Raw genomic sequence first — 13,699 nt, 5'->3', positions numbered from 1 at the left:
ATCAAAATGGATTAAAAACTCAAACCTAAGAGCTCCAACTATGAAACTACTACAAGAAAACATTGGGTCCAGGCACAGTGGCTCACACCTGTAATCCCAGCACTTTGGGAGGCTGAGGAGGGCAGATCACAAGGTCAGGAGATCAAGACCAGCCTGGCCAATATGGTGAAACCTCATCTCTTCTAAAAATACAAAAATTAGCCAGGCATGGTGGTGCGTGCCTGTAATCCCAGCTGCCAGGGAGGCTGAGGCAGGAGAACAGCTTGAACTCGGAAGGTGGAGGTTGCAGTGTGCCGAGATTACGCCACTGCAATCCAGCCTGGGCGACAGACCGAGACTCCATCTCTAAATGAATGAAAGAATGAATGAATAAATAAATAAATAAAAATTTCAGGAAAATCTCCAGGACATTGGACCGGGCAAAGACTTCTTTTGAGCAATACCCCACAAGCAAAGGCACCAAAACAAACATGGACAAATGGGATCAAGTTAAAAAGCTTCTACACAGCAAAGGATGCAAGCAACAAAGTGAAAAGACAACCCACAGAATGAGACAAAATATTTGCAAATTGCCCATCTGACAAGGGATTAATAACCAGAATATATAAGGGACTCAAACAACTCTACAGGAAAAAATCTAATAACCCAATCAAAAACTGGGCAAAATATTTGAATAGACATTTCTCAAAGGAAGACACACAAATGCCAAATGGGCATATGAAAAGGTGCTCGACATCACTGATCATCAGAGAAATGCAAATCCAAACTACAATGAAATATCATCTTACCCCAGTTAAAATGGCTTATATTTAAAAGACGGGCAATAACAAATGCTGGTGAGGATGTGGGGAAAAGGGAACCCTCGCACACACTGTTGGTGAGAATGTGAATTAGTACAACCACTATGAAAAACAGTTTGGAGATTCCTCAAAAAACTAAAAATTGAGCTACCATGTGATCCAGCTATTCGACTGCGGGGTATATACCCAAAAGAAAGGAAATCAGTATATTAAAGAAACATGTTTGTTGCAGCACTGTTTACAATAACTAAGATTTGGAAGCAACCTAAGTGCTCATCAACGGATAAGTGGATCAAGACAATGTGGTACATACACACAATGGAGTACGATTCAGCCATAGGAAGAATGAGATCCAGTCATTTGCAATAACATGGATGGAACTGGAGACCATTATGTTAAGTGAAATACACCAGGCACAGAAAGACAAACATCACATGTTCTCACTTATTCGTGGGTTCTAAAAACCAAATCAATTGAACTTACAAACAGAGAGAATAGAAAGATGGTTATGAAAGGCTCAGAAGGGTAGGGGTTGGGGGTGAGGTGGGGATGGTTAATGGGTACTAAACAAATAGAAAGAATGAATTAAGACCTACTATTTGACAGCACAATAGGATGACTATAGCCAATAATAGTTGTGTATTATTTTTTTGAGACGGAGTCTCGCTCTGTAGCCCAGGCTGAAGTGCAGTGGCGTGATCTCGGCTCACTGCAAGCTCCGCCTCCCGAGTTCACGCCATTCTCCTGCCTCAGCCTCCTGAGTAGCTGGGACTACAGGCGCCCGCCACCTGGCCCGGCTGATTTTTTGTATTTTTAGTAGAGACGAGGTTTCACCATGTTAGCCAGGATGGTCTCGATATCCTGACCTTGGGATCCGCCCGCCTCAGCCTCCCAAAGTGCTGGGATTACAGGCGTGAGCCACCGTGCCTGGCCAACAATTGTGTATTTTAAAATAACTTAAAGTATGTAACTGGATTATTTGTAACTCAAAGGATAAATGCTTGAGGGGATAACCTATTCTCCATGACGTGCTTATTTCACATTGCATGTCTGTAACAAAACATCTCATGTACCCCATAAATAAATACACCTATTTAGATACCCACAAAAAAATTTTTAAATAAAAGAAAAATTTAAAATAAAAAAAAATCCATACCACTCCAGAATGATTAAAAAAATAAAATAAAATCTAACAATACCAAAGGTTAGCAGTAACAGGAACCTGCATACATTTCTCCTAGGAACGTAAGTTAGACAGCAAATTGGCAATATCTAGCCAAAACAAAGGTGCACATACTTTAAACTGTAACATTTGCATCATGTACCTGGGAGACCCTTTATCACGCTGAGAAAGTAATCTAACAGTTCTATGCATGTGGTCTCTGTATAAATTCCCGAACGCTCTCTCATAGGGAATGTGGTTCCCCAGGCAAACCCTGCTGAGCCATCAGGGCCTAATTCCTCTGGTTCCACTCCTCCAAGAAGGCAGCTTCAACTAGCTTGATTAATACTGAACCATTCCCTATACCAGTGGTTCCCAAACTTGTCTGTCTGTTGGATTCAAAGCTCAGACACAGACATCAGCAGTTTTTGAAGTTCATCAGGTGGTTCCAATGAGCACACCAGTAGGGAACCACTGCCTTCCACTACCAAACACCACTGATATATGTGAGCCGCTCGGGACACGGCAATGCCAAATATTGCATAAATGTGATTTATCATGTCTGCTACAGAAAGGTAAGCTGCTTAAAGGCAGGCTCAACAGCTGGTTTAGTGAAATGTACTGAAATGCAGGAGGTTAGTAACACCGGTTCTCAGTGGTTCCTATCGGGGGTGGCTTGACCATGTTTGGAGACGTTACTGGTTACCACAGTGGGCAAAGAGGTATTACTGACATCCAGTGGGTAGAGGCCAGGGCCACTGCTAAACATCCTACACTGCACAAGACAGCCCTCGCTACCCTCAAAGAATCTTCTAGCCCAAAATGGCACTAGTGTTAATGCTGAAAAACCTTGACCTAGAGAAAGGCAAGCAGAGCAGAGCTGACTGAGAAGTATATAAAACGGCACTTAGCCAAAAAGAAAAAAGATCACTAAAAGTTTATAGTATGTGCAGATACCAACGTAAGGACACAGGAACATGAAAACATGAAAAAAAAACTTTATGAGAACATTTCCAATTGACTTCCTCCTCCATGCCCTAGAAAATAAAGTTGTTGAGCTAGGTTACTAAGCATCCCCTGAAGAACGTGTACTGTGGGGAAAACGCTGGTGATTCTCACCCGTCTCCCAGAGTGGCTACCCTGTGTCTCATCCCCAACACCCACTTCTAAACCGCAAGTCACAATTACACCTTTGCAGAATGAAAAAACTAATTAACTTTATCTTTTTTTTTTTTTTTTTTTTTTGAGGCAGAGTCTTGCTCTGTCGTCCAGGCTGGAGTGCAATAGCATGATCTCAGCTCACTCTAACCTCCGCCTCTCGAGTTCAAGCAATTCTCCTGCCTCAGCCTCCTGAGTAGCTGGGACTACAGGCGCCCATCACCACATCTGGCTAATTTTTGTATTTTTACTAGAGACAGGGTTTCGCCATGTTGGCCAGTCTGGTCTCAAACTCCTGACCTCAGGTGATCCGCCCGCCTTGGCCTCCCAAAGTGCTGGGATTACAGGCACGAGCCACGCGCCTGGCCTGAAACAACTAATTAACTTTAGGAGGATATCAGTAACACCTGTTAAGTGTGGTTAGCTAAATATGTTAAGTTCAATTCACATATTAGGAAATTAATTTTTTTTTCTTTTGAGACTGGGTCTCGCTCTGTTGCCCAGGCTGGAGTACAGTGATGTGATCATTAGCTCACTGTAGCCTCAAATTCCTGAGCTCAAGTGATCCTCTCACCTCAGCTTCTGGAGTAGTAGGGATCATAAGCATGCACCACCAGAGCCAGCTGACTTTTAAAATTTTGTGTAGAGACGGGGGTCTCACTACATTGTCCAGGCTGGTCTCGAACTCCTGGGTTCAAGCAATCCACCCACCTTGACCTCTCAAAGTGCTGGGATTACAGGTGTGTGCCAGTGCCCAGCTGAAATCAACTAATTTTTAATTAAAGTCACATGCTACATAATGATGTTTTGGTCAATGATGGACTGTATACAGGCCAGTGATCCCGTAAGATTATAATGGAGATGGAAAATTCCTAACACCTTGTGATGTCAGAGCTATCATAACATCATAGTATAACTTTTTTTTAATGAATTTGGTATAGCCTAAATGTGCAGTGTTTATAACGTCTACAAGAGTGTACAGTAATGTCCTAGGCCTTTACCACTGACTCACAGAGAGCAACTTTGAGTCCTCTGGTAAGTGCCCTATAAAACGTACCATTTTTTAATCTTTTATCATGTATTTTTTCTGTACCTTTTCTACGTTTAGCTATAGAAACACTTACGATGGTGTTACAACTGCCCTACAGTATTAAGTACAGTAACAAGTTGTATGGGAACAATGGTGCTAGCCTAGGAACAATGGACTGTCCCATAAGGCCTACGTGTGCAGAAGGCTGTGCCGTCGAGGTTTGTGTGAGCACACTCTGCGATATTCACACAATGACAAAACTGCCTAAGGACACATTGCTCAGGGCATACCCTATTGTTAAGCGACTCATTACTGTATCAAGTCCTGTTCTGCTTTTCCTCTGCTCTGCACCCTCTCATCCCTCCCTCTCACATTCCTTAATTTTTTCCAATATGTTAGTTCTGATTTCACTATAACTAAGAGGAGACAGCTCTATAAAGCAGTGGTTGTTAACTAAGGCTACAAATTATAATCATCTGGGAAGATTTAAAAATTACCGAGAGGCAGCCACACCCTCCCTCATTCTGATTCAGTCAAAGCGGGACTCAGGTATTGGGGTACATTTAAGAGACCCCAGTGTTATTCCAATGTGCAGCCACGGTTGAGAGTCATCATCCTAAATGAGCACATAATCTAATAACCACTTATTATCCTAACTTGGCCAGACTTAATTTCTTTGGCTCCCAGAAAATAGGTGACTAGAGAAGGGAAACTTTTCTAGCTGGCAAATAATCTCCAGGTGCAGAAATATAAAAAGAATATGAACCACTGGCACGTTGTTAAGTGGACATCAAATTATACAATAGAAATCAGTTGGAAAATACTGCTTAACCTTATACTCTGCTTTATAGATATCTTAGCAAGTATACTTGTGTTTCTGTAAAATTAAAAATAATTTTAAATTTTGAAATAAAAAGATACTAAGAACTAAAGTTCAGCTTGAAACTAATTTTGTGGCTCCTTTGTCCACAAATTTCTTCTTCCCAAATTTTACTTCTAACGTTAAACAGTCTTCTTTAAAACGCCAGGTATGACAAAGATTCATTTACAAACGGGTACCTCGATAACAGGACTCTCGGCAATGGCAGTGAGAGTGACGGTGCTGGCCAAAGCTTCCGCCTGTACGATGGTCTCAGCATCTGTCGAACACGGCCAAGAAGCAACACTGAATGTGCATCTGAAAACCCCAGGACTGGATGGGATAAAAAGCACTTTTACCTCTTCTGTGGTATGAGGCCTTATGATGGCTTTATTCTTGAAAACTAAACAACGATATGTTGAAAGATCCACCTTCAAAAAAGAGCCACAAAGTTCGTTATTAATGACTTCACAATGAAAATCAAGTAGAATCACCTAGTTTAAGATTCCTTTTCCCAATCACTCAAACTGCCAAATTAAGACATTTATTATCCTTCAAAAATGTCAAAACCTTGTCATTCATGGTCTCTAAAGTACGACGAGTCAAATCCTTCATGAGTTGAATGTTCTTGCTGCACCAGGGCTGTCTCCCCAGTCCATCTCCAAGCAGCACAGTGACCTGTACACTCACTTGTCTTAAAAAGGACACTGACAAGGGTCACTCTTTCACAGCCCTGTAAGTCTCTCTAGGACACACAGCACAGTGGTGGGCGGGGGCTGGGGGAAGAAGAGTCAGGCTAACCACTGAGGTCCCAGAGCCCTGACTCTGCTTCAACCGCAGTGACAACTCCAGCCACCCTCCCTCCTCACTGTCAATGGGGATCTTCTTTTCCACTCTCCACTTCCACAGACAACACTGCTTCATTCACAGACTCCAGCCACCCTCCCTCCCTCCTCACTGCTTTTCACTTCCACTTCCACAGACAACACTGCTTCATTCACAGACTCCAGCCACCCTCCCTCCCTCCTCACTGTCAATGGGATCTTCTTTTCCACTCTCCACTTCCACAGACAACACTGCTTCATTCACAGACTCCAGGATGCCCCTAAAAAGTCTTCACAGCCCACCTTCCACTCTCAACCCTCTCCTTCAACCACCTGCTTTTCATTTAACCTGAGGACTGGGAGTAGAGGGGAGAAGCCGAGAAGGCGTGGGGGGAGGCGATCTTATTTTACCAGGCAAACAATGGCCACTAAGAGGCAGGAGGGAAGAGGAAACCCATGCACCAGTGCTGACTCACAAGTAACAGTCATAAAACTGGGACATTTCAAAACAGCTGCTGACCATACACCCCGCTCCCCACTCACCGACGTTCAAATGGTCACTGTAACCAGGAGAGATTTAGAGTCTAGAATTACAGGAACTATAATTGATCATGTAAGGGACATTTGTCTTAGGAGTTCATATTAAAACTGCGTTTCCAAGTATTTCAAAAGCTCATGTAAGAAAATCATCAGATAAATTAGTCAAAAAGTCTTCCCTTGCCAATGAAAGCATAAGCTCCAAGAGTAGCTGCTTTTTTTTTTTTTTTTTTTTTTTGGTAAGTCATGGTTACTTATATTCAATCACCTTTAACAAAACTGACAAGTAGCAACGAGAAACTCCGAGCTTTGGATGATTTAAATAACAGCACTAAAAGCAAATTTATAGGATTTTACAAATAAATAACAATAAAATATAAACAATAAATGATGGAAAATGCAAAACACTCTTTCACTTTACACTCTACAAGCACTACAACAAAAGGGGTCTGAGAGAAAGAGAGCATGGCAATGACTGTGTGCATTAATAAAGGGGTGAAGGGAGAACCTAGCACTAGAGATGGGGGAAACCAAGCACCTAATCACAATGCAACTGTTAGGTTAAATGAGGAAGACGTAGAAAGCTACCTTTTCACCATTCACACTAATGCTGAGGACCCCGATGCTGACTTGCAGCCAGCGGTCGGTTGGATTGAGCACACTGAGGAGGGTCTGGGAAGCGATCCCGACACAGCAAGCGTGAGGAAGCTTCAACTCCTCCGGCACTCGGACACTCCCTGGGTGAGAAGAAGGCACAAAAATGCACGTTACAGCAAACCCCTGATTATAAGCCAAATCTGTTAAACGGCAATGAGTTTACATGACGGCCGTTTACACTTAAGAGCTAGAGTCACAGTGCTCCTGATGAGGGAGTCCCTGATGTTGCATGAGCCTCAGACACCTGCCTACAATTTTTTCCTGCTTCCGTCCAGCCCAGGAAAAGAAAATTAAAACTGGATCCAACTCACAATTACAGCTAATCAATTCTTTGAGGTTACTGCCTGTAAGTAATCTCCTTTCCTCTCATAAATTATAAGTCACTGCTTATCCTAAAACAAAACAAAACAAAAAACAAAAACAAAGAACTCCAGAGGCTCTAACTTTCCAGACGTAGACACTTATCAGACTTTACTGCTGCCACCTATCTTCCAACGTCCTCGTGCAGTTGTTCTGGAGGGCAGAGAAGACAGTAGCCCAGTGGCCGTGTGTACCGTGTCAGTAAAAGCACAGCTCCCCGAGAGAAGCTGCCCCACACATGCACCTGAGAGTGCTGCTTCTCCCCACAACAGCCACCCAGAGACTCACAAGGTGGAGGCACTCGCTCATTCTGGGATTCAACTCTAAACTGGACATTTCCTAGGTGAAATAATCACAAAACTGCAACGGCAGAGCAAAAAAGAGACGAGGAAGGCAGAGCCATAGGCAGCCTGTCACCTGCATAAGTGTAGCATTTTTCTAAGCCAACTTCAGGGACGTTTGCACAGAAATATATGGTGTTCTCAGTTTAGGAAGAAGCACAAAACTTACAAGGAATTAATGCAAACCAGTAACTCCTTGGAACAAACCAGCTTTGTGGTGTCATTTGAGAAAATAATACCAAGCAACAAAACAGAGAAAGAGCATCTTACCCAATCCTGATGTCATTCCTGAATCCCATGGTTCAATTCCACAGTTGGTACCAACAGACGGCACAGGAAAAGCTTTTGTTGTGCTTAGCAGGTTCTGATTTAAGGTATTAGAATACGGGTTACAGAGGGAAGAGGGGCCCGTCCATCCAGAGCCGATATTTGACCCCAGACAAATCCCCACAGCCAGCGAGCTGTGCACAGGCTCTCCTGCGACGGCTGGGTAGGGGAGGCCTCCTGAGAAGCCACAGACTGTGGCGCTGCCAGCATGACACTGAGGCAAGGTGGTGCTTCCAGCCGAAGGGAGCTGAGCAGAGGGAGCTGTGCTGAGAGGGGGCTGCGCCAAGAGCGCGTGCACAGCAGCAGGCATGTTCTGCACGCCAGCCACAGAGCCGCGAACTGTGCTGCTGGGAACAGGAGTGCACTGGTTTTCAGAGGTGGTCTGACGAGAAACCTGGCCCCCGAACTCACGGCCAGCAGTTGACTTATCTTTAGGAATTATTCTTTGATCTTCATCTACAGGCTCCTGGCAGGACACAGGACGTGATGTGGCTGACCCCACCTGACAGCTCAGACCTGACTTGCCCAGGAGAGCCAGCCTGATCAGGTCCACTTCTTCAGGGTTTGATGTCAAACCTACCTCATTGGTTTCCAACAGATTTCCACTTTTGAAGAAGGGATCTTTACTCCATTTAAAGTCAGGTTTTACAGACTCAGCCTTGCTACTCAGAGAAGTGGTTTCAGTTGCTTTTCTTGTATCAGAGTTATTCTGGATAATAGATGATAATGTTCCTTTTCCTCTATTCTGAAATGGAACTTTTTCTCTCAATTTTTCCGTAGCCCGTTCCTCCAATGCGGCTGGACTGCCTTGAATAATTGTGGTACTCAACTCGCTGGTGATATCACTCTGAGTGCAAGAAAATTTGTTTTTAATAATCCACAGATAAACTTAATACAACAAATTGAAACCATGCTGGTAAAAGCTCAAGTAACAAAGAGATGTGCATGAGGTTTCTCTTTGAAAAAACATTGTTTTACACAAAAATAGTAGTCTTGCAGTTGTGAAATGCAGACTTACATTAGAAAATGTGTGTTTGTTGTTTTGTAAAAGGAATTATACTATGAGGAAAATAGGTATACGCTAAGAATATCTGAAAATTTTGCACAGATAAAGGACTAGAGTCTAGTAACTTTTTGAGGATTTAAGGGATTTCTATAAACTTTACAATAAAAATCTAAATAAATTAGTAGCGAAGGAGTGGGGGCCGAGCAAGCTTGAAATGATAATGACTTTGAGGTCAGGCGGCGGCTCAGCTGGCTGGCAGGGCCCCACTCCACCATCTGTCCATGCTACTGCCTGGGCTTGAACACTCCAAGATGTTAACTTTTTTTTTTTTTTTTTTGAGACAGAGTCTCCCTCTTGTTGCCCAGGCTGGAGTACAATGGCGCAATCTCAGCTCACTGCAACCTTCACCTCCCGGGTTCAAGCCATTTTCCTGCCTCAGCCTCCCAAGTAGCTGGGATTACAGGGGCCTGCCACCACACTCAGCTATTTCTTTGTATTTTTAGTAGAGGCAGGGTTTCACCATGTTGGCCAGGCTGGTCTTGAACTCCTGACCTCAGGTGATCTGCCTGCCTCAGCCTCCCAAAGTGCTGGGATTACAGGTATGAGCTGCCACGCCCGGCCAAAGATTTTTTTTTTTTTTTTTTTTTTTTTGAGACGGAGTCTCGCTCTGTCGCCCAGGCTGCAGTGCAGTGGTGCAATCTCGGCTCACTGCAAGCTCCGCCTCCCGGGTTTACGCCATTCTCCTGCCTCAGCCTCCCGAGTAGCTGAGACTACAGGCACCCGCCACCTCGCCCGGCTAATTTTTTTGTATTTTTAGTAGAGACGGGGTTTCATTGTGTTAGCCAGGATGGTCTCGATCTCCTGACCTCGTGATCCGCCCGTCTCGGCCTCCCAAAGTGCTGGGATTACAGGCTTGAGCCACTGCGCCCGGCCTAAAGATGTTAACTTTTATGTGTTCTAAGTCCTCTCCCATTTCTAAACTTGTGTGGCTCTATGAAGCATGAAGTTAACAGTCCTGGTAAACGTCCACACTCATTTCTTTGTACATAATGCATAATCTGAGGAGTGACATCTGCAGCTCTGCAGGACAGACCAGCTGAAATTTACAGACTAGACAGACGTAACCTTCACTGATTGCTCTGGTACTTGGTTTATAAATTTCTCCTGGCCAAAGCTTCAGAAATACAGACACTAAGAAACAAAGACTATATTATCTGCCAAGTAATAATAACAAATAACATGTATCCCGTGGTGACTTATTAGGTGACAAGCACTGCCCTCACATACTATTCCTCCTTACAGATGAAGAAACAGGTTGAGGGAGGTTTAGTAATCTGTCTGAGGAGGCAGCAGAAGATAAGTTATCTGACACCATAACCCAGCTCTCAACCACTACGCTAAGAACACGCAGACTCAGTATCTAACAACAACATGAAAAAGACAGCTTTCAAAGGAAGGGGTGTAACGCCCTAACACTGTGCTGTGTATTCAGTAACTCTCCAGCAGCTTGGTGGAGGAAGACTACGCAGCATACCCACAGCAGTCAGTCCGCTCATTAAAAAACTGAACAATTCCACACACAACAACAGGTAACACTAGCTTCTCCCACATAACTCTCTCTGCTCTTCTTCTATTCTATCCCCACTGTTACTGTCTTGGCCCAAGCATCCACTGTCTCTTGCCTAAACCACTACAGTGGTCTCGTGTCAAATCTCCGATTTTAATTTTGCTCCTACTGGTCCCTCCTTCCTCACAGCTATTGGAGTGAGCTTTTAAAACATCAAACCAGCCTGGGCTTGGTGGCTCATGCCTGTAATCCCACCACTTTGGGAGGCCAAGTCAGGAAGACTGCTTGAGGCCAGGAGTTCAAGACCAGCTCTGGCAACACAGCAAGACCCCACCTCTAAAAAAATTTTTTTAATTAGCCAGGTGTGGTGGTAGGCACCTGTAGTCCCAGCTACTTGAGAGGTCAAGGCAGAAGGAACACCTGAGCCCAGGAGTACAAGACCAGCCTGAGTAACATGGCAAGACACTGTCTCTACAAAAAAAATGAAAAATTAGCCAGGTGTGGCAGTGCACACCTGTAGTCCCAGCTACTTGGGAGGCTGAGGCAGGAGGATCACTTGAGACCAGGAGTCCTAGGCTGTAGTGAGCTGTGATCGTGCCACCATACTCCAGCCTGGGTGACAGAGCGAGATCATCTCTAAAAAATACATAAACAAAATGAAATCAAAACAGATCATGACAGTGACCTGCTTAAAAGCCTTCAAACTCCCATGTTTTAAACCCAGCACCCTTCCCAGTTTGGTCCCCCCCCTTCCAGCCTCATCCACTTGTCCCCATTGTCATGATTCACTGTGGCTGTTCTAAACTTCCCGGAGTGCCTCAGATCAGTTTGCATCTTACAGCTCTCCACCTCCCCATGTGTTAACTCTGCTTCCCTGTTGCCTAACTCCTAGCAGTCAGGCAAAGTGTGGCTTCAGTGTATTTATCCCTGCAGAAACCTTTGCTGAAGCAAAGGCAGTGAGACTTCCAACCACCACCTTCTGGTCCCCGTAGTACACGCGCAGCATGACGCACTTCATTACACAGTGTGCCTCACCAGACAGAGCTCTTCCAGGGCAGATCCTAAAATGTTTGTACCTCTGTGCCTACTAGCATGAGTAGGGATTTAATATGTGCACACGAATACAAAAATCATTTTAAAGGTAAAAGAGCAACACAGAAGTTATATAGGCTTGAACTGTTGTCTGAATCAAACATCTGTAACACTTTTAAGAGTTGAAAGCCTTAGTAATAAATAATCCAAGTGGCTGCCCACCTTGCGGTCCTCCAGGGCATCATCTGTGGTTGTGGCAGGACAGGAGCTCTCTGGTTCAGACACATACGTCAGCCTGCTCACCCCAGCAGGCGAGCACGCCAAGGGAGACAACTCCTGCTTACAGGGAGGCTGCTGCTGCTGAGCTGCTGAACCAAAGGACTCTAACGCACACCTGAAAGAGAAGAGGAGCTCACACCTGCAGTTCTCCAGTCCTTCAACTATCTGCATAAGCAAAAAACCATTCCTATGAGCCTATAATCTTGCAAATAACTACCTGGAATTCAAGGTTTACACTTAATTATCTAAAACTATAAAAAATATTCCCATTGAATGAAGCCTCTGTTAAGCAACTGTAACTGTATTGTGGCATTTTCATTAATAAATACCATATAAAGACACACAGCAACGTTAGCTATTCATTCTATAAAAATTTACTGGCCGGGCGCGGTGGCTCACGCCTGTAATCCCAGCACTTAGGGAGGCCGAGGCGGGCGGATCACGAGGTCAGGAGATCGAGACCATCCTGGCTAACACGGTGAAACCCCGTCTCTACTAAAAAATACAAAAAACTAGCCGGGCGAGGTGGCGGGCACCTGTAGTCCCAGTTACTCGGGAGGCTGAGGCAGGAGAATTGCGTGAACCCGGGAGGCGGAGCTTGCAGTGAGCTGAGATCCGGCCACTGCACTCCAGCCTGGGAGACAGAGCGAGACTCTGTCTCAAAAATAAATAAATAAATAAATAAATAAAATAAAAAAAATAAAAATTTACTAAGTATCTCATACAGAGAAATGAACAGAAGAATTCCAACCCTCAACGAGCAAAGAGGAAAAAAAAAATCATGCAGATAAATGCAAAGAAATGGGAACAGTCACACACCACTGTGGGACTATCAAGTGGTACAACTTTCAGTTGAGCAATTAAGCAGTATATATCAAAGGCCTCTTGACTCAAGATATTCTACATCTAGGAATTTATCCTGAGAAAAAAAATTAATGATAAATATAAAGACTTCACAAAAAGGACATGTCATCACATCACTGTGGACAATGAGTCGGAAATCTTAGATCCGATTCCCCAGGAGGAAGTGAGCTACAGAAATTAGAGCACAAACATGCAACACAACACTATGCAGCCATTCAAAAGCATGCTGTTCCAGCCTTGCTTCTGGAAGATGTCCCTGCTATACAACGTGAAATGAAAAGATCAGAAAGCGACAAATAGAGAGTCTTACATCTATCTGCAAACACACCAGAGTCACTTCCTCATCATTCTGCCCATTAGCATCTTTCACAGGGCTGCCAGCCGAGACGCAAGGAGCGGGAAACGGACTGCACCTCTTGAGGGAAAGCGGCACAGTCACAGTGCAAAAGAGCACAGGGGATAGGAAATAAGCGTCAAGCCACCTTTGGAAACAGTCTCCACACCTATGCTCTGCTGGTTAGCTTGAATTCAGCCCTTCACTTGACTGGATTCCACCATCTTTCTTCTTTGTACAAAGTTCAGAATACTCAGCTAGGCAATGGACGCACATGGAAAATTCAAATTTGAATTCTGAACTTTTAAAAAATTCCAAATTGGCCAGGTATCATGGCTCATGTCTGTAATCCCAGCACTTTGGGAGGCCGAGGCAGGTGGATCACGAGGTCAGGAGATCGAGACCATCCTATCTAACATGGTTAAACCCCATCTCTACTAAAAATACAAAAAATTAGCCAGGTGTGGGCTGGGCGCAGTGGCTCACGCCTGTAATCCCAGCACTTTGGGAGGCCAAGGCAAGCAGATCACGAGGTCAGGAGATTGAGACTATCCTGGCTAAC

General features: G+C 44.3%; 1 protein-coding gene across 7 annotated transcripts in view; it reads right to left on the bottom strand.

Annotated features, from left to right (window-relative positions):
- CEP192 (centrosomal protein 192) overlaps positions 1–13,699 on the bottom strand; it is a 143,262-nt gene that overhangs the window by 61,686 nt on the left and 67,877 nt on the right. For all 7 annotated transcript variants that reach the window (XM_050767533.1, XM_050767535.1, XM_050767537.1 and 4 more), the window contains 4 exons: positions 11,883–12,054; positions 7,999–8,902; positions 6,959–7,107; positions 5,210–5,440 (listed from right to left, as the gene is read on the bottom strand). In XM_050767533.1, coding sequence (XP_050623490.1) covers positions 5,210–5,440; positions 6,959–7,107; positions 7,999–8,902; positions 11,883–12,054 — 1,456 coding nt within the window. The remainder of the gene's footprint in view (positions 1–5,209; positions 5,441–6,958; positions 7,108–7,998; positions 8,903–11,882; positions 12,055–13,699) is intronic.

The sequence above is a fragment of the Macaca thibetana genome, chromosome 18 (genome assembly GCF_024542745.1).
Source record: "Macaca thibetana thibetana isolate TM-01 chromosome 18, ASM2454274v1, whole genome shotgun sequence".
Taxonomy (NCBI): domain Eukaryota; kingdom Metazoa; phylum Chordata; class Mammalia; order Primates; family Cercopithecidae; genus Macaca; species Macaca thibetana.
This window is presented reverse-complemented; position numbering and strand designations above follow the sequence as displayed.